General features: G+C 39.3%; 1 protein-coding gene across 3 annotated transcripts in view; it reads right to left on the bottom strand.

Annotated features, from left to right (window-relative positions):
* The window catches only part of clip2 (CAP-GLY domain containing linker protein 2), a 49,857-nt gene extending 28,352 nt beyond the window's left edge, over nt 1-21,505 (bottom strand). For all 3 annotated transcript variants that reach the window (XM_036579848.1, XM_036579849.1, XM_036579850.1), the window contains exons 1-3: nt 21,257-21,505; nt 19,089-19,285; nt 8,376-8,920 (exon numbers count right to left, since the gene is read on the bottom strand). In XM_036579848.1, the coding sequence (XP_036435741.1) occupies nt 8,376-8,920; nt 19,089-19,203 (660 nt within the window). In that variant the 5' untranslated portion in view covers nt 19,204-19,285; nt 21,257-21,505. The remainder of the gene's footprint in view (nt 1-8,375; nt 8,921-19,088; nt 19,286-21,256) is intronic.
* Nucleotides 21,506-21,905: the final 400 nt, after the last annotated feature.

The raw sequence follows: 21,905 nt of genomic DNA, 5'->3' as shown, positions 1-21,905 counted from the left end.
TGTTGTTGGAAGAAAACCTCATATCTCCATTTTTGTTGTTTTTTAATTTTTGACATAATGTGAAAATGCCTGTTGTCCTTTACATTGTATGTAAATTTCACAATGAATGGACTAAAATAATGGCCCAAAATGACTTTGAAAAAAGTTTGGTTCCATTGACCTACATTAAAAGCAAAGTGTGTTTTTTTCCCTCTCCTGTAAAGTTATCATTTTGGTGATACAAGGCTTTCTTCCGACAACAGCAATATGTAAGTACCTATATGTGCATATATATTATGCTATATATGGAATTTATATATTATATTATACATTATAAATTCATAATATATCTTTTATATATTATAATATATATTACATTTTCAAATTAATATTCATATATATATATATATGTATGACCACCTCCTTGTTTCTACCCTCATTGTCCATTTTATTAGCTCATTTTACTATGTAGGTGAACTTTATAGTTCTACAATTACAGACTGTAGTCCATCTGTTACTGTTGTTAGTCCATCTGCATACTTTGTTATCCCTCTTTTACCCTGTTCTTCAGTGGTCAGGACCCCCATGGACCCTCACAGAGCAGGTACTATGAGTCTGAGTGCATCAGACACAGCAGTGCTGCTGGAGTTTTTAAACACCTCAGTGTCACCGCTGGACTGAGAACAGTCCACCAACCACAAATATCCAGCCAACAGCGTCCTGTGGACAGCGTCCTGTGACAACTGATGAAGGATGACCAACACAAACTGTGCAACAGATGAGCTTGATCTTCTCATCAGAAGCTTCTGCACAAAATTGAGTCTGTGCCAGCTTGAGTGCATTAAAGCAAATAGGGGAACATACCAAATAGTGAGAAATTCTGAAATTTATATAAATATTTCAAAGATTCTATTATTCAATCAAACTGGTATGCTGATAATACAGTTTGTAATGAAAAATGTTGTATTCAAAAGACTGCAAAATAGAAGCATTTTCACTGGTGGTCTCAGACTTTTAGACACCACTGCATATATATATATATATCAACTCAAATACTTTGATATTCTTTTATTGCTCATCTGCCATTGTTAGTAGCAGCTTCAAGGAGGACATGAGCATTTCTAAACAGTCAATTGTTAATACAGGCAAATTATGCAGACAGTACAGCACTGACAAGCTGCTAGAGCAAGAGGAAAAACATGTTCTGATGTTAAATTCTCTGGTTTGGTGCACACTATCGTAAAAATGTGCTCCCATTAGCTGTGAAAAGAACCAGGGTTCACTTGGAAGTGGAACTACACCTTCATTTTTGGTGGACGACTGTTCTGTTGTTTGGTACGCACCTGAGTAGGGGTGAAGTGTTCGCATCTATCAAAATGATCCGAACGAAGGAAAAAGTTCGATTAATTCTCACCAAACAAGGCAGGTAGGAAAACACCCTAAAAGTCAGGACCATTTAGCTGTATTTTCTCTAGATTTCACAACACTGTTCTCTTGAAAATGTACAAAAACAAACACACACACACACACACACACACACACAGAACTCAGCCTCTGCATGGATGCTCAATGTACTGCAGTGTTGAGATCAGGCAGATGATCTGCATAAGCCGCAGCTTGACGGTGCCTTAATCCACCTTCCCGCTTCTCAGACTGCCTGTCTGAAGTGTCTGAGCAGAACATTCCACATTAAAGCAGAGGCTAGGAACCAGAAGCCAACCCTGCAGACTTTTTTAGGTTTAAAAGTCCCCTACTGGTAGTAATGTATCTTTAAAATAAAACGTAACTAAGTTTGTGGCAACGGATAAAACATATGACTGCTTTTACTGCACCTTGTAAAATACAGGGATTAAATGTGCATAGAACCTCGGTCCACATCCAGCCTAAAAATGCACACGTCTGCACCAAATATTTCTCACAGGGAGCACTGACCAGTCCTTCCTCCTACACTCTTAAAGGAATAGCTCTTCAAAAAACATAATTTAGACAATTTCCCCCTATCTCATATGTAGATGATCAGCAAACACACGTTTGGTGCCTGAAGTTTGCTTCTTTCGTCTTGCATTCAAGCTACAAGGCCAACTAACAGGGGCTTTTAGCTCACTAATTAACAATGTAAAAACTGCATGCCTTGATCATTGCTTGTTTATACTTGTTTATATGGTTTCTGACACTGTAAGACATTTTTGTCTTTAAAAATGGACAAAAGGAGCAAAATTCAGGCTGTTTTGAGGCCAGTGTTTTAGGCATGTAGACATGCAGTTCTACAATGCTAACTGAGACAATCATTGAGTCTAAACACTACATTTTCCATTAAGTGAAGACGAAATTTTGACAAAACTCCTTAGAACAAACCTGCAGTGAGAACAGCAGAGGCAGTAAATGAATTAGTCAGAATTATTAGGCTGAGAGATGGTAAAAATTTGTTACTAAAGAGCCTGGAATTCAGATATGCAAGGTTTTTATTTCATTTCTGAAGCTGAGATTTAACTGTGTGAAAGACCAAACTCGCAGCTCAATGTCAAAACCATTAACAGGCAGATTTATGTTGGCTCCAAGGTAAGCAAAACTACATCTGGCTTACTGTGTTGGCTAATACTGATTTAGTATGATTTCTATTTATAAATTACATCATATAACAATGTTAAGATGATGCCTGCTTAATAAAACAAATTAAACAGGACTGTATAGTACTCATATTTTTGATTAAAAAATATTCTGAGTAAAGACACCTGCCATGATTGGTATTGTTTCACAAGTTTGATAAAAGAACTCGTGTTTTCCTCACTGACTAGCTCCAGTGTTAGCTGGAACAGTGTTAGTGTTGGTATTAGCTCATCTGAAGGGGCAGCATTTTTAGCTCAAACTTCCTCCTTATTAGACATATAAAGTGACTCCTTGAACGACCAGTGGCTAAAAGATTTCCCTGGTTTGATTAATGTAAACATGACTACATCTTAGATAAGGAAAAAATAGTGTACATTTGTTTTTTCACCCAAATACTGCTTTAAAAAAAAGAACGGAGATAGAACTTGTTTCTCTTTTTATCTTAGAGCTTCTGGGGAACAAAAACAACAAGAAAGTTACAACAGTTGCCCTCTAGAACCCCAATCTACTTAAAAAGTTTAATACAGCACACACACGTGTAACTTAAACTATACTTTCCCACATATGAATCAATAGAGACCTCTTTCTGAGACTGCTACCCACGCAAAGTAGAGTGCAACACCCTAATGATGATCTCTAGAGGAACACCCCAAGCTCTCAACATTTGTATGGCATTGACAAATCATCGCTTTGCTATTCTGAAGGAAGCAGACCCCCTCGAGAGACTGGAGTTAAAAAAGCAGATAAAGGGAGAAGCAAGCTGTCCGGGTGCAGACTCTGCTGAGTTACATGACATTGAGGAGTCCTTCATGTGCTATAACGCAGTCATGGTAATACAACACGGCTCTAGGGGGGCAAACAACAGGGAATACAGCATGGAAAGAATCCTTCTAATGTAATTCGACTGCAGTGTGGGCTGGAATACAGCCATCAAACAGCCATCAAAACAAGTAAAACAAAAAAAAAATTACAAGCAGTATATCTCAGCTAACATGCATGTGGGTCACATGACAGAAATCAATTTTAGTTTCTCCGATCATATTATTTACTCTACTTTCTGCAATGTACAGTCCTTGACAAATGGACTCACCTGATTGAATGTATGTTTTTCACAATCTTGATTTAAAGGATTATGCTTAAATGCTCGAAATGTGTTTAATTTTGTGTGCAGTTGATGCCTAAGCATCAATTTAATGCCATCGAATCCTAAATTCTGAAAGATTTTTAAAAGCTTCCCAACAAGTAGTTTTCAGTGGGCAAATATTGTATCTTACCTAATCTAAAATATGATAGTTTGATTTATTACTCTTTTGGTCACTGCATAATTACGTGTGTTATTTCACCATTTTGATGTCTTCACTATTATTCTAAAGTGGACAGCAGTAAAAAAAATATCAGAAACTGAAAATCCCTCTATAAATAGGTGTCCAAACTTTTGACTGTTTGGTACTGTACTTAAAGGGTATATTACATGGGTATATTACATACACCTTACATTACATAACAGTGTGTCCATTAATAATGAGTAACACCCTTATCAGATGTCAACACCCTAATCATTCAACACTATGTATTACTGAGATGCCAGGAGTGAAATGAGGCAATTAGTCATGAACTGGGCCGACAGAGAGATGAATCAGCCTGCGGCAAAGCACAGATCTGTACACAACACTAAACGAAGAATGTGAATGAATGGGCTTTCCCCTCTGTGGTGTATTTAATTTCAATCACAATCCAATACCACCTGAACTCCTAGTAACAAGAGAATGAAAACACAAAAGGACAATGCAGTCATGCTCGGCACGTTGACATGCCTCATGTGTATTAATATACTACAGTGAGGGGACTTTCATAGACCAAAAAGAACTTCTGGCACGAAGTTATATAACAGAACACATTAGCCATGAATGAAACAAAGTAAGTGGGTATATTTGCAAATAAATGCATGAAAAGATATTTAACTAGACACAAAAGTTGTTTGTCCTTTCATCATCAAACACTGAAAACAAAGAGGACGGGAAATGGATGCATTATATTGTATGTACTTAATTATATAGGATTCAGTACATTGCTGTACGGCATACCTGATGACAAATAAAGTAGTTCTACCCTACATTATGTAACATTTTTTTGTGTAACATAAGGCCAACTGATGATTCTTTTAGTTTAAAAAAATTAATTAAAAAAAATAGACCTGTTTGAAACAAAGTAGCAGACTTTGCTCAGCACTAGGGTTGCCAATCTCTAGGCACCTCACAATCCAATTACATTTTGATTTAGGCTGCCAAAATGCAATTGTAAAACGATTCTCCATGCCTTTCCATTTATTATTTCTGTAGCCTACCTTGTTGTTTTCGTCTGTATTTGTCATTAACAAGGCTTTTTTAAAAGCAGTATTAAATACTATAGCACTGTAACCCAATATTTTTGGTACTTTTTCTACTCTCATTTTTTAAATGATGAGTAAAAGCAACTTGTGTGCTAATGGCACCCCTTGCTGAAGAACCATCAGTCTGCTACATAGGCTCTGCTCGAGTAAACAAGTGTATTCCAAAGCTATGTCCATGAGCTTTACCTCTAAAAAGAGTGTGTTCTCTGTCATTATAGTCATGTAGTAAACCATGAAGTATTATATTTTCATAAAAACTCACCTGACACTTAAGCTGTACAGAAAATGCTCAGACAGTATGTCACAGTCCACTGCGAAACCACCAGCGCCTTCTCTGTATGCTGCAGTTTCACGGTTAAACATTTCATTTTCACATTTACTTAACATTTCTACTTACAGCCTGAATATTGCTGGACTAGCCTGTTAGCTGGTTAGCAATCTCCTGTGATGGTTGTTAAAAAGCTGTGTTCTTACGAGGGTATGTACAAGAGCCTGCATTTTCTTTTCTCTTCCATACTGGAAGAACTTCATAATGTCTTTCGCTGAATGTAATTTAATTTTACAGGGGTAATAATTCTGTGAAACCATCCAATATCTTTCAAGAGAGAATCGTGGTGTATCTAAGAATCTATTCTTTTTCTCACCCCTACTCAGCACTCACCAAATACCGTGCCAGCTTAAAACAAAACTCCTGCATAACACAAAATGCTGTTAACTTCTCAAACATTTTACAATCCTTCACCTTTATCTAACACCAATAGGTTAATTGTTGTCACAGTGTTTAGAGCAGACAATTAAATACTACTGGTGACTAACTAGCATTTAGCTAGATGAACAAAAGTTATAATATTTTTAGTGTAGGCTGGTTTCCATTTAACTCTTGCATGGTGTTGATGTTGTTGTTACTCAGTGGTCTGGTGGACCCACCACATTATTGGTTTTTCAAATCAACACAGCTAAAACAGCTTATATAAAAATACCAGATATTTAAAGTATCACAAGTGGTCAGCATAGTGTTCTCCTTTAGCAGCTGTAGCCAGTAAGCAGCCTGTCCATGTTGTCTGCCCTGACACACACGCACACATACACACAAACACATACACACAGAGACACACACACACAAACAGCAGGCCATGTAGGAGGAGAACAGAGTGAAGGGACACAGCACCTCCACACTTTTATTCCCCGTGGGTTCACCTGAACACCACATGTGTAATATAAATGTGTAGGGGGGTTCAGTGTGAAGTCATTGAAAAACACGTTATTTTGTATGTTCTTCACAGAAAATGATCAAAGGCCAAGGAAACTGGGGTTGAAATAATAATAAATCGCATCACTTTTCTTTTGGTAAACATTGAAAATGGGGCCCACAAACCCAAACAGCACATACGGGTTAAAGTAGCAGCTGTCTAAATTGCCATATAACAAAGCAAAGCAAGCCCAGGTGCTGTGAATGAACCGTATATATTTCATATTAGACTTTACATTTTTTTTTCACGTCACAACCAAGCTGAAATGTAATCAGCCTGGCAAAAAAGCCAATACACTTGTACAGAAAAAGACGAAGGAACACAAACGCTTCCACTAGTGGTTAATTTTGCTCTGTGTCAAATTTATCTATGTGAACTTTAACCCTGCAGATCTGCAAACCTTGTAAGCATAAACCAAAAGAAAATATAAGGGCTGGTTGTTTTTATGAAAAAAAAAAAATGAAGCCGCTCCACAGTCAGCATAATGTCACTTGTTCCTCTCAGTTGCAAGAAAAATTTGTTCACTCCTTCCAGTCACATCACACCAATCACCTGATTTTTTCCACCCTGGCGAAGAAATTAGTGATGCAAAAGTCTGGTGTCTGTGGCTTTAGGGAACTCGACCACAAAATGACTCAAAATGCTCATGACTAATGTGAAACACTGATAATCCCGATATTGATCATTAGCAATCACAGCGCTTCCGACAGCATTAAACCCCCTAAACTGGTCTCCAATATACACTGTGTAGTTAGACATTTCCAGCCAGGGATCCTATTGTGTAACTCTATCCTGACAGACAGTGAGTTGGTGCTGACTGGTGTGCGAGTGTATGTGTGATGCTCTTATTGATAGAAAAAAGAAACGAAACCGGTGTCAGTCAGACAAAACACACAGTCTGGCAGCTAGAGCTGCAGATCAATGGCTGATCATTGGTGGGGGCCCCTCAGTAATCCCATTTGATTAACGCTATTGACTGCTTAGAAAGCTTTTAGCCAGTGCTGTGCTAAATGGAAGGCAATTTGACCCAAAGCCAATCAAGAGAACACGGTCCAGCAGACAGCTATTGCATGCTGTCTATTACCTAACACAGGCAAGCTGACACATGGAACTTTCCATCTAGATGGACCTAAGGCGATCGATGGCAAGTACTGTATGAAGTCAGCCAAGAGATGGACAGATAGGTACAGTGCTATAATCTTAAGGCCAGAGACAGTGGCACCAGCCAAATGTTAGTTCAATGGTAACCTAGTTTGAAGGTAAACTGCCCACACGTTTGAGTTCATGAGTTCACTTTTGTGTTTAGAATTTAATGTTAAATTTGCTGCAAAACAATCCTAGTTTGAACACCTCCACACCAAGAACCCCAATCAAACAGCAGAACAGAACAATTCATTTAGATCTGGGGATTCATCGACTGTTTAAAACAGGAATATGTATAATCGACCAACCATGTGCAGTTTCTGAGCCTGACATCCTCAGAAAAGAGTGGCTTTGACAGGAACAAAGACAAGAACAAGTGAACTTCAACCATTTTTTCAATCCACCGGCTTCAACTTGTCCCAAAAGGCTCATTGTTGTCACAATGTGCAGAGCATGAAACTTCTTGCAGCTGGTGAGTAGCACATGTTTAGTAATATTTATCTTACTACTAACATTATTCTTTTTTCACATAGGCTAAATTAAATGGTAATCTTTTATTTTTAAACAGCTGCTTAATTTGCCATAAAAGAAGCACAAGACTGTTTGTTATAACACTGTTACTGTGAATAAAGTAATACATAAAGTTCATGTGTTTGTTTAGCTACGCTGTCCATTTTTACAGACAACAGCATGTCATTTGTTAACAGAAACCTCTATTTCAGATTACATTTGATGCAGTTTGGGGCAACTGTGTGATGATTTAGCCATGCAGACTGTACAATACAAATTTTTGCAGAGTAAGCTCCCTTTACTTGTTAGCTACATTAGCCTTGCAGTTTGAAAACTAATGAAGTTAATGAACCTTTGGACGCCGTACACATCTTGACTGAGTGGCTACATCTAGGGTAAGGAAAAATGTGTGTAAATTTGATTTTTGATTAAAGCATCACTTTAACACTGGATTTGAAGCTGTTAAATCACAACTAATAAAACACATCTTAACTCACCAGGACACGGTCACCCACTCTCAGGTCCTTCTCTCCTCCTTTCTTGACTGAGCCGCTGTCTGACATGTTGGAGCCGGATTCGTTTCCAGTCTTCACTGCACTGTTGAGCATGCCCTCTCGCAGAGGCATCACCACACGCTGGCCAGTTGCCCCCGTCCCAGCACCACCTGCCTGAGTCTGGGAGTTCTGAGTGGTGGCGGAGTCACCCGACTGGCCGTCAGTTCCGTCGCCCACAGGCTGGCGGGTGAGCTTGGAGGGTCGGGTGAAGATGCCCTGCAGCGGCTGGCACTCAAAGTAGCGCACGCCACCCACTGAGCCGTCATTCTTGCCCACTGGCTCATTGAGGACCACTCCGGCCCACTGGCCTGGAGCAAACTGTGTCTCCCCCAGGTAGGCTATGCATCCGGGCTTCACGCCGTTCACCCACACGCGCTCGCCGACCACGAAGTCACCCACCACCTCGTCTCCCACCTCCGATGCTTTAGAACTGGACTTGTCCGAGGCGTTGCTGCTCGGGGTTGGGGTGGTCTGCTTGTGCTGGACATCTGTAAATGAATTCATATTGAGACAGTATAAGGATTAATTCACACTGCAGGGCAAATTAGATTTGTTTCTCATATATGACTTTTTAGACTGACTGTTTAGATTTCAAATTATAAGTGACCAAATCTTGATTTGTATGGTCAAACTGTAGTGGCTTTTGCACACATATACACCTTGAGAAGCATAGTAACAACGCATGCATATGCTAACTAGGTAAGGGCAAACCTAAAGACGATATCAAGTTAATACAATTATCACATTATATTTCCCAACATCATTTCACTTTTTATTAACTACATCCTGAACAGAACATGACATTAGTGTAGGTTGGCCTGGTCATCAGAGTGCCAACAATCTATAGGCTGTCCCAGTAATGTACAGATACAGGCTTTAAGTTCAAATCTTTTAATGAAGCAGTCACTATAAACTTAACAAGAAATATGCAACCTAAAGCTTCTACTCTCCATGTTTAAGCTGTAATATGCAAATATTTATCACTGACTTTCTTGTACATTCTGACATCATGCTGTGGCCTGGACGATGAAAAAAACACATGAAATCTGATCTGACCGGTCAAACTGATTCACGTATCACACACATATGTGGCTTGAATCCAAATGGAAAATGTCTGATTTCATGTGGCTTCTAGCCATTCAGACTGCAAGAAATCTGATTTTGGTGAGGGAGTAATGTGGTACGAAGCAACGCACTGCGAATGTGATTACTGTTTCCTGTAATGAAGTAATGTAGCACATCACAGTTTAAATTCTTGTGCTTACATTACAGTTACTGACTTAATAAGACTTATAAGTCTCTAACAGAGCGATTTTAAATATGCAAGATGCATTTAAAACATGTATTATCTGTTGCTGTCCTGGTGCACATGTTTTGTGTGCATGCACTACCTGCACCTGCTGACTGTGCGACTTCAGCTGTGAATATGACTGCTGCAGAGCAAGCATGTGGGCAAAGATTTACTGTGTCATAAACCTGCAGACCGTTGTGTGGAAGCATCTAATCGTGCTAATATGAAACTGATGGGTAAAGATGTACTGAAGATATACTGTACTGACTGTGTCTCACCTAAACAGGCCAGGCAGCTGTAAGCTTTACAGTTTGTTCATTAAGATTTTATTACAAAGCAGCTGTTTTTAAGCTATTTCTACTGACTGCAATAGAATTATCCATTCACAACTGTAATCAAGCATAAGTAGTAAAAAATGTTTACTGTTGTTTGTTGTGCTATTTCTTAAATAAAGTAATGAAAGGATTATTGGATTTTCCCTTTTTCCATTCTTTTCTTATTTAATTTTCATTCCATTTTTAGCAAATAGTTTGAGTAAAAAGTATAATCTTTGAAATATTTACATGCATTTCAGAATTTCTTAGTGTTTCATATAACCCTCTTTTGCTTTCATAACAGTGTGCACTCAGGCTGGCATTAACTCCACAAGCTTGTGCAAAAGCCTCTGATCAGTAGATCAAATCTGGAGTCGTCTGAACATGAGTTTCAATAGTTTTAATAGGAGGAATAAGAATAAAAAAAATCACACACCTTTTCACACAAAGGCCTCAACATTATCAACATCACAAATTTGCTTATGTTTGAATAGAGACCTACACGTGGTGCAGAATTGTGAACATATATTCTTCATCTTATTTCCCATAACTTTTCTTTGTTTAAATTTTGCAAAATTTTGAAATGCTCTGCTGTTTATTACCAGGTCTCAGATGTTTGGACCCCACTGTATGTTACTGGTTTTTGGTTTTGGATAGTCTACTAAGACTTAAAAATAAGTGGATGCAACCTTTTTACACTTAGATTTGCAAACTTTTATTTTCAAGCAGAGAAAAAAACTGGTCAACCTTTTTAACAAACAATGGAGTGTAATTTCTTAAGATGTCCGTGAGCTGGTGTCTGCTGTCCATCAGCTTATTGTTCTCAAGGCTTCTCGGTGGCAAGAGGCGCACTGTTGGCAGCTGCCAAAATGTCCTCGTAAACACGACCTAACATCAGTCCAGCGTAGACAATGTATAAGAAACCAGCACAATACCAACAACATACCTTACTGACACTAAGATAGTCTATAATTCTACTTAGTGAAGTAACATAACGTTCTTTGCTACAAATATCGCTGATGTCCAATGTAAGACAATTCTAGGTAGCACACGATCGACAAAGCAACAATTGTGGTGGTAGCCACACTAACAAAATCCAAAATCTTTTACCCCCCTTTTTCCTGTATGCTCACAGAAACCTCTGCCAAACCCATTTCTCACACACCTCATTCACTGCACTGCATCAAAGTGTTAGCTTGTACCATTAATACGATATCATAGCAGCCTTTATGCCAGGCTGAGCAATATCCTAATTTCCCAGAATCTGGGTCAGTGGGATTTTGCCGTAACACACAGATTATCAACTTCAGTGCCTCCGCACTGCAGCCTTTGACACGTGCAGCTGTGTACTATGGCTGACTCCATACCGACGGATGCAGCCATGATATGAGAGCAACATGGACCAATTAGCATGTGGTCTGCTGGGCCTCGGAGATGCGTGTATGTGTGTTGCAGTGTTGGTGCCAGGATGTGCCTTGGTCAAGGGGGAGGGGAATAATAACTGCTTTTGTGTCCCAATTGCTCCCATATGTTCCTTCCCTGACAGACTCAGTAGTTTATGGAGTCGAATATAAACAAATATACTGGTTTCTTTATCCAGGCCCACTTAAATAAATCAAGAGTCATGATTACAGGTGTGCAGAAATAATCGAATAATCGGTTTCAGGTGCCAGAATTCGAATACCGAAATCACTATTAAATATGCATCTGTCAGGGAAAAAAACACAGCAAGTAAATAGTAAATAAGTAATCAGCAATGTAGGCTACAATCTAAAGAGTAGGTCTACCGTCTAGAGGTGGGCAATATGATGAAATGTTTGTGTTACTGGGATAAACAACATCATAGCTCACTTTTCTGAGTATATCATGGGCATCATTAGTATTTATAGAAGAGTGACCAACTGCATGTATCATAAAGATGTATTTAGACCAATTATAGAGAGACTAAACAACAAATGTATCACTACTGTTTTGCTGGTGCATTTTGTCTGTAACATCTTGTCTGCAAACCTCAGAAAAACTAAAAATCGTGAAACATATCATGCATTGTGAATGTTTTCAAGTATCATGATGACACTTACCATATCACCCCCCTTACAACCTTCTTAATCCTTTTTATAGGTCTCCACAGCAAACTGATTTTGTTTTTATTACATCTTTTCATGTAGGATATGGCTGCACATTCAATATTTCAAGATTTCTGTAAAACAAACATTCACACCACCAACTGGAGGCAACTTAGACTTTTTTCTTCCCTACAGTTAATCAAATACCCTTTCATTAACATTTACTGATAATCAAATATCAAAAATTGACAGGATGTACTCTTAATAATTATAAGTGTTGAATACTAAGTGGCAGGGTGCTAACTGCATTAGCCTGACCGCTTTTCCCTAGTAGCCGACAGACGGGTCATGCTGCGAGCTTTGGACCGCATTCATACTGTTATTGAGGTCAACAGTTTACAGTGCGGTGCGGCAGATGTGCAACCCAGAGCGACCAGAGAGAATGGATAGGAGAAAAGGACACAGCCAGAATAGCAGGTAGTGAAGGAGTACTAAAGCAGCAGATGTCATCGAAACATGACTCCTACGGTGGGAGAGCCTCAGCCAGTGGCTTTGTGGGAGAAAACAATTGCTTATACAGCAAATGTCACTTGAGCTGCAGGACGAATCAAATGCTGACTCTTTGCCAAATAGCAAGGAACTGAACGGAGAGGTTTGCACCACTCCTTCCTCTCTTTCTTACTCTGCCTCTTTCTAAGTGGCCATCATTAAAATATGCCCACAAGATAAAAAGGAGACCCTGTGCACTGAATGACACACTGTATATATAATTTTTACTGCTTGTTTCCTTGGACTGTGCCTTTTCAAATCTCCATATAATAATAATAATAATGTAACTTAAAGATGCGCAGACTGAATGAGATTTTTGCAAACATGCTAAAAAGCTTGTCCAACCTCACAACAGTAGCTACAAAAGAAAACAATAACAACAACTACTAGGAATGCACCAATATGAGAATTATGGGACGCTGCCATAATTATGTTTTATGTACGTATCTGCTGATGCCCAAGCTGACACGTAAACATGTATGAAGTGTAGAAATTGGGACTTCTTCTACCCTGGATTAGCATTACAGAGAAACATAAAATTTATTTACATATCATTATTTATATATTAAGATTATAAAGAGAGTAAAATCACATTTTTCAGCTAAACATTCTGCTCTTCAGCAAATACAATAAATATGTCATGAAATATCGGTGAAAACTAAACATCTCATGGCGATATATTTTTTAAGCAAATATCTGCAGATACCTGTTCCGATTTCATTGTGCATCCCTAACAATAACAATAGAACCTTTTTTCCCTACGATATATTTCTTTCAAGTGCGTTCAGATAAGTTTGAGTGCATCCATAGACGTTGGGGTTCATGGGTGACCTATATCGGCCAGTCTATCGCTGGCTGGGGGCCACTGGAATGAGCTCAGGAAGTCGCGGGCCAGCAATGGGGAAGGAGCTGAAGGCCTGTCGCATTGCTTGCCCAAGTGGTCAAGTTGCCAGGGTAACGGTGGATTGGGGAGGATACACACACAAGAGAGAGATAGAGAGAGAAAGAGGCAAGAGGAAGAGAAGAACCCTATTGTGCCTGCTCGCCTCCTCCCACCAGCTGAATCCCACCATTCAGCAACACAGGCTGACACAATGACCCCAACTCAGCCTCTCCAAGTCCCCTCCCCCCAAACATACACATTTACTTTTTTTTTTTTACCTTGTCAAGGCAGGGGGTCATCCTGTATTTATTATACACATATAAGTACGTATATAGAACATGTCCTGTATGTATTATATATATATAAGTAATGATAATAAGTCTAACCCTAATCTTAACCTCACTAACCAAAAAGGAGTAATTTTGGTTTTTACTTATTATTCATTAACTACTAAAACTAATATGGAAGTTATGCAGTTGAGAGTGGGCAGTTGATGTGTTCGTCACAAAAAGGCCCTTTCAAAAATTAAACATTTAAAGTATAGCTTTTGTAAGAAGTACTTTACAAAGTCAGGACCACTATGATAGTCATCTAGGTTAGCCCTATTTTTTTCTAGCTTTCCTACACTTAGTCAGGACATTTTTGTCCTGAAAATGCATGTGTATGGCACTAAAGTTTGCAAGCAGTTTAGTGTTCATTACTGCTCATCAGGCTATATCTGATTCATATATTTATGTCAGTGATGTCTGTAAAGCTGGACATAATCGGTTTCCCTCTGTAATTGAGCTCAAGATGGATGTATTTGTGGTGGCAGCTAATTTAAGTTTTTCCAGGAGCGACAGCTCAAACACACAGGTTAGTCTAAGATTAAAACCAGAAGTTACTTCAAAACACAGGAAACAAGGAAGACCAGAAAACCACAGGTTAAAAATCACAGGTTTGACATGAGCAAGACTTCGCAAAAACACTATGAAAAAGAGAGCTGTTTATACAAGCACAGGACTAACGGACGAACAATGTGGTCTTTAAAAGTTTGTAAATTCTGATATTCACCAAATTGTAACAAGCTTGTATTCTTAGTTTTGTACATTTAGGGCTCTCATTTTCAACTGGCAAATTTCTCACATAAACAATATGTATATACTGGAACGGACCAGTGTCAGCTTGGTCTACTGTAGTCCTGTGCAGCCAGATGTGATCTCATAACAAGAATATACAAGGTGGGGCAATGGTGCACCTGTCTACATTGTCCAACATACAACAAGCCTGTAGGTAGTGCCATGTATGCTAACATAGGCCAAATGTCCCCCCAAGTAAGCATGCAGAAAATAAACGTTACCTCTTGCAAGGGGAAAACAGTTCCAGTAATCAGAGTACACTCGGAAGCCCAACAAGAGATCAAAAAGGTTGATGATGGGTTACCAGCAGCTGTATGTGGCCTCTGCCATTCAAAGTTATGATTATACAGCTGAAGTAAAGGTGATGTTAAAGGAACTGGCAGTGATGATCTTAAAATAAAGATAAACAATTGGATCTGCATTCGATCTAAACAACCTGCAAACAAGCAAACGCATCTCTTTTCTTTTAAGGCACTGTCCTAAGAAAAGTACACAATCAAAAATTTGTGGACACCCCTCCTAATTATTGAGTTGCAATGTTTCGGCCAGACCTATTGCTAACAAGGAGTTAAATCAAGCACATGGCCTTGCAATCTCCATAGACAAACATTTGCAGTAGAATGGGTCATCCTGAAGAGCTCAATGATTTTGCTACAAGTCAGTTTGTGAAGTTTCTGTCCTGGTAGATCTGCCCCGGTCAACTAGTGGTATTATTGTGAAATGGAAGTGAAAACGCTACCTACTGGAATGCATAAAGCCAACAGCAAAATTTGGTTGAGGAGGAATAATGGTCTGGGGTTGTTTTTCAGGGTTTGGACTCGGCCCTTAGTTTAAGTGAAGGCTACAAAGGCATTTCAGACAGTTATATGCTTTCAACTTTTTGGCAACAGTTTGGGGAAGGCCCTTTCCTGTTCCAGCATGACTGTGCTAATGTGCACAAAGTGAGGTCCATAAAGACGTGGTTTGACACATTTGGTGTGGAGAAACTCCAGTAGTCAGCACTGATCTCAACCCCACTGAACACCTTTTAGATAAACTGGAACATCGACTGTGAGCCAGGCATTCTTGTCCAACATCAATTTCTGACCTCACAAATGCTCTTTTGACTGATTCAGCACACTCCAAAATGTTGTGGAAAGCCTTCCCAGAAAAGTGAAGGCTGTTATAGCTGCAAAGGGGAGGCTAACTCCATATTCATACCCATGGTTTTGGAATGGGATGTCCAACATGCTCATATGGGTGCAATGTATAGGTGTCCACATACTTTTGGCCATATAGTGTATCTGAAGTGGTTTCATGGAATCAGTTTAGTGCATCTAATACATCTCAGACAGAATTAAATCATACGGTATGCCTGAAACCCTGAAGAATGAATGTTAGCTCACAATTCTGCTTTACTAGCTAGTAGTATGTTATTTTGAACAAGGCAGTACTTTGGCACAACACTAAATACGAAAGGTAACATTTGATATCTAATGTCAAGAGGCTTTGAAGACCCAGTATGACAGAGCCAGGAGACTGTGCACAGCTGTATTTATAAATCTTTGTTTCAAATATTCTGACTGACTAACCAAATCTCAGTGGTCATTGAGGTGCAGCTGAAAAATATGAAGGCCATCTACGAGAGCATCCATTATTCATGGCCTGAATCTGTTTACCCAGGCCTCCATTTAAAGCATAAGAAAATATTGGTCCTGTGTTTTGAATCTTGTTCTGTATTCATTTTTATTCATGATTTTTGCAATGCAATCAACCAGTCAGACTTTTACATATTTTACATATTTTACAGAATCCATATCCTGCATTTTTCTTAAAGCTACACTACATAGGTTTTGGGGATGTGGAGACCTCTCTGGTGGAAATGTCTAATTGCAGACAATGTGCGGAAGACCATTTGTAACGTTGGTTGTGCTTTGGACCCCTTCCCCAAACAGGGAAAAATCTGATGATTGCGAGCATGCTAAAATAGTATTTAAAAAAACTGGTGGACGTAAATGAGTTATCTCTTTTTGTCATCTTCATCTTCAACAGTATAATGCTGATTGCTGATTGTTTGCATTTGAGACCTAAACTTCGAGCTGGACCTTCTTTCACTTATGACATTTGAGTGGATTTATGTACAATAATCTTAATTCATTTTTACATTACCTTTTTCCAACGTTTTCCAAAAATTCTAGTTACTGTGCCAGACTATAACTAAAATATGTAACTGACTTTGTTCTGATTAATTGCTACATTATGCCTCATTCAGAAAACAGTCTGGGCCATGACACTCTTCATAACTTCAGTGTAAACTGGTGGGGCTAAACTGCTGTAGGCTGAATAGGTAAATTTATGTACAAGTGTTGGTTTCGTGACAACACAAAAGCAATGAATTCAAAACTGCCTGTTTTTGCAATTTAGCAAACATTCAGCTAGACATTTTCTATGTTGAGTTACTAGAAAAAGAAGTTACCCAACACTTTTATCCAGCACAAACACCTGAAAATCAACATTTTTTAAGCATACACTGGCCACTGTCTCTCTGGGCTATGATTAATACTTCACATTTTCTTTCTAACAGATTCAGCTTCATAATGGTGGAGAGTGACAGACTGGGAGTGAAACTGCCAAAGGCCACTCGAAACCACAGATTTTTTTACTACTAAGAAGCTTTTTCACACTTATCAAAGACAATTAGGACAACTACATGGCATAAGAAGTCCTGCAAGGACTCAACAATATGGCCTTTCTTTACAGAACAGGACAAATAGCTGGAGATACAGCTGTGCTGCTTGATTTTCACTCAGCAAGACTTCTCTTCCTGTGTTTCTGCTGTTTCCCGCTCAAAGCATTCCACAGTCCAGTTGAACCCTGACGTCCCTCCGGGTGACATACAGACTAATGCAAATAACAAGGCTGTTCCTTGCAGTTGCTGCTCACTGGATGCAGGGTAACATCAGACGAGCTTAGCTCACCGTGGCTTACATAACACACCTCTGCTTTCCTGAGGTCAAGACTCCATCCGCTATCTGAGTTGAGACCTGTTAATTAACCTCTGCCAATCTTACCTTCTTGATATTTTCCAAATTATCTGATGTTTTCTGATTACATATTTAAACTGTTTTGACACAGTTTAAATAGCTGAAAGGTCTGAGAGCCGATGAGTGCTGACATCACAACAAGGGGATAAAATGTGTGGGCACTATTTACACTATAAAGTAGCACGGTCGCAAATATTATCACAAATATTAAAAGGGTTTCGTTCCAAAACTCAAATAAAGGCCACTTTTATATAGATTTTTTTTATGAGATACGTTGTTAAAGTGGGCTTTACACATGCAAGAAATGCATGAAATATGACTACTACATACCACCTGTATTTAAATTTTATACACCAATATGACAAATATTTGTAATATTTGTATGTGTTGTACAAGCAGTTATCAAACCTTTTCAGTCTAAGGCCTTTTTTGTAAATAGTAACTGCCACAGTGACCTTAACAAACAAGGACCACATCTTACCAGAAACTTGTCCATTTTGCTAGCTTTCTCCACAGCTATTGCTGACCTATACATATAAGGGACATGAACCCTGTTATTTATGTTCGGCATAAATAAAGGCGCAGTATGGATGTGCAATGTGATTGGATGGCATGTATTTTATCTGAATCATGCTCATAACATCTACTATTATATACTAGCATATAGCATACAGCATATACAACTATGTGGCCGAAGCAGATGTAATAAACTTACAAAATAAAAACTTGCAACTTCTGAGATTTTGGTGCCTCCCTGCATTTTAATACTAACAATTACCGCAAACCAATGAAAAAAAAATGATAGTGATTAAAAACATTTTGAAAAGCTACGTGTCCCCAGAATTTGACACTCAGCGTATTGGGAATGTGTGGGGGCTGCAGTTTGGGCTTTTGTGGGATGAAGTTAATTTACGGCTAGGCTATGAGTCAGAGGCTCTGCTCAGAATGTGAAACGCTACAGCGGAGAGTCGGGTAAATATAATTCATAGCTTAAGTTGCACAGCTAAAAACAGTACCAACAGTCATCCTGAGGCCTGAATTCTGTCTGTACTTTTGTCCGTTTTTATAGAAAAGAGTATGTCCTACAATGCTAGAAATCACATAAGTAAATCTATCTGAGACAAGTCAATGTGGTTTGAGTCAAGAGTGTGATGATTTAGGCATGCAGTCTGTACAATGCTGATTTGTGGGGTATAAACCTCCATTAGCCTTACGGCGCCAGTGCTACACTAAAGAAACAAATATCAGACACCAAACATGTCCTGCCTGTCTTTTAAACTATGCTGATCTGTGCTGCTCTATCCTCGTTCACTGCTGAATTAGCTGAATCATGGCTGATAGTACTGGAACAATATCATTACTTCCTGGAGATCTAAGAGTAGAGCGAGGGATGGAATAGAAAGCTGACTTACTGTCTTTCGGGGCCGTGGGGCAGGAAGACGGCCCAGCGGCGGTTCGTCCCACTGGGCTTGAGTGTTTTGGACCCCTGCCAGGGATCTTCAGGCCACTCGACTTTAGCATGTTCATGATGTCCGTTGGAAAGGGGGGATATTCCACGAGGCACTAGAGATTGAGACAGTGGGTCTCCCACTCCATTTCACCTGTGGGACTGAGGAGAGTGGTGGATGCATGAGATCTGGCCTGAGGCTTAATGACTTCTTTGAGCTGCATGACTTAATCTGACCCGAAATGTGTACCAACACAATGAAGGTTCAATCAGGAATAACCAACATCAGCTGCTCTCAAATATTATTAATGCAATAAAAGGTATGTTAACGCTCCGTGAGCAAACTCAGTTATCATACTATATAAAGCCTTAGAATGATAAAGTCTCATTTCTCATACATAGATGGCACAACCTTTAAACTCTAGGGGCCCATACACAGGTCCACACTTCAGTTTCACATTCTCATAACCACAAAATTCATATTTTAGTAGTTACCAAATAATTCAATGTACTGGATAACGAGTTCACAGATTAATAACTGAATTATAAGCCTAGGGTTCAAGGGATTTAGGAGTTACTTAGAAGATTCTGGTTCCTCAAAGCAAGATCAAGATCATTAATACAACAACAAATTAACAGAAACAGTCAGACAATTCACAAATCAAAATCTGGCTCAGACCTGGTCCAGGTAAACTCTTCTAGATGCCTCTAGAACTTAGAGCAACTGTTGTATTACTGTTGTATTACTGTTGTTACTGTCACTGTAGTATCATAATGTATTCATAATATAGACTACAGATGCACCAGTATGGGAATTCTGGGCCAACGACTATATCCGATATTTTATATAGAAACTGGGACTAGACTCACCTGGATTAGGATGAGAGAAAATACCATTCATTTGTTAGAGGGTTACAAACACAGTAAAATGAAAATATTTTAGCGCAGCTGGCCAGTATCACCTAAATGCTCTGCCCTTATGGAGCACAATAAACACAGCATCAAATATCAGTTTGCTTTTTTATCAGCAGATTCCGAGATGATTCCAATATCGCAGACAAAAGCAAAAAGTGCCTTATTTCATGTTTTAGGGCAACTAGCTACCATCTCTTGATATTCAAAGGTCTAAGGGGCCACATTTATGTGAGGGCCACATTTAGGCCCCGCCTGCCTTCACATTTTTAACATCTCACTTCGCAACAGGCCCAAGCCTGCAGCTCTAACACTACACCGTGTACCTTTAAGATGGTCCAAGAAAAGTGATAGAGTGTAATAAGTAGATTATTGATGAATAATTTCAGTTCACTGTACATGTGCTGAAGTTTCCGGCCCACACTGTTTGCTATTTTGTTAAGTTAGCATCTTGCTGTTGACCTCAGTGGCTACACTAACTACTCCAGCTTTAAATCACAGTAACACAGGACATTTATTTATTCCATACTTCAGGAATAGTTTGACAGAGCCTGGAAGACGGGAAGATAAAAAAGACTGAAAAATACAACCATTAGCATAATTTGAGTGTGTGGTTTATCTGAATGGCCTGAGAAAGCTAGCTTTAGAAAGCAGTCTGAACGAAGCCTCATATATCATGTTTTGTAGAAGGTTTAGTGTCTAAGCTGTGCAGTATTTCTGAATATGCGACGGTTTTTTTCTGTAAAAAACGAACAATAAGCTAAACAGCTGCTAAATGGATGAAGGTATAACAATAAGAAGGCTCAGTTTTAACCTCCTATGTGTCGTCAAATGTTAATGTCGGTTGTGTTATGAATAAAAAGGCACATATTAGGATCCCCACCTGCGCTGTGTAATGTTTTTGTGGTAACTCAGGTAGAGAAAGGGCTCTTTTTATCGAAACAGGTCGCCAGATTGAGCATGCTGTCAACTAACGTTAGCTACCGTTTAAACACCCAACCGACCGCTGTTTTCATTAATGAAAGACGAATTTCAAAATAAAACCGTTAAATTCGAATGACGTGTTTCTCGGTGGGCTCTGAAGTCTTTCGGGGGTGATCGTTTTGAGCCCCGTAAGCTTGCTCTATTGTTTTGGCTATTGGCTCCGGCGCTACGTGTTCAACTCTGGCCCTGTCAGACGCCGCAAATGACGGCTGGAAAAAAGAAAAACGCCGCCGTTACCTTACAAAGTCCGACTTCTCTTAAATCCTTAACGAGTCGCCGGCGAGAAAACTTCGTGCTTTCCTTTGAGAAGAGCTCCGAGGGGGTCTACCGGCATGCCGTTTCAGCCTCTCAGTCGCTGCCACTCCCTGCACACACACTCATTCACTCACACACACACTCTCGGATGCGAAAAACATGGATGCTGAGCTGGAGCTGAAAGGGGGGAGTGGGGCGCAGGATGCTAACCGCAGCAAGGAGCGATACACCGGAGCGTTATAGAAATGCCTTGTTTTCAGAATAACGGTCCCTTTGGCGGCTCTGGCCCAATTTTTGCTATTGATATTGAGCGAAGTTACACGCCCTCAGAATAAAACTGCAGTGGGGATTTTTTTCCCCTCAGCCGGCGTGAGGAGCCGTAGGCTAATCTCTTCAGACGAGGCCACGTTTTTAGGAGGATAAGCAGTTTACTATCACTTATACTGGAGAAAGGTGTCAAAAGCGGCGTTCTGTCTTTCTGAACGATTTTTCTATCACCCTGTAGAATAAACGAGAGAAAATAATAACAGTGGGGGAGTGTATTATGAATGTAAACACTGTTAAAGTTTATATGTATGAAAACTAACACGCAAAAACCCCGTTTTGAATTCTTTGTTTTTGTGTTGACATA

Source organism: Colossoma macropomum, unplaced genomic scaffold, assembly GCF_904425465.1.
Source record: "Colossoma macropomum unplaced genomic scaffold, Colossoma_macropomum, whole genome shotgun sequence".
Taxonomy (NCBI): domain Eukaryota; kingdom Metazoa; phylum Chordata; class Actinopteri; order Characiformes; family Serrasalmidae; genus Colossoma; species Colossoma macropomum.
Note: the sequence above shows the minus strand (reverse complement) of the source record. Positions and strands in the feature narration are given on the sequence as shown.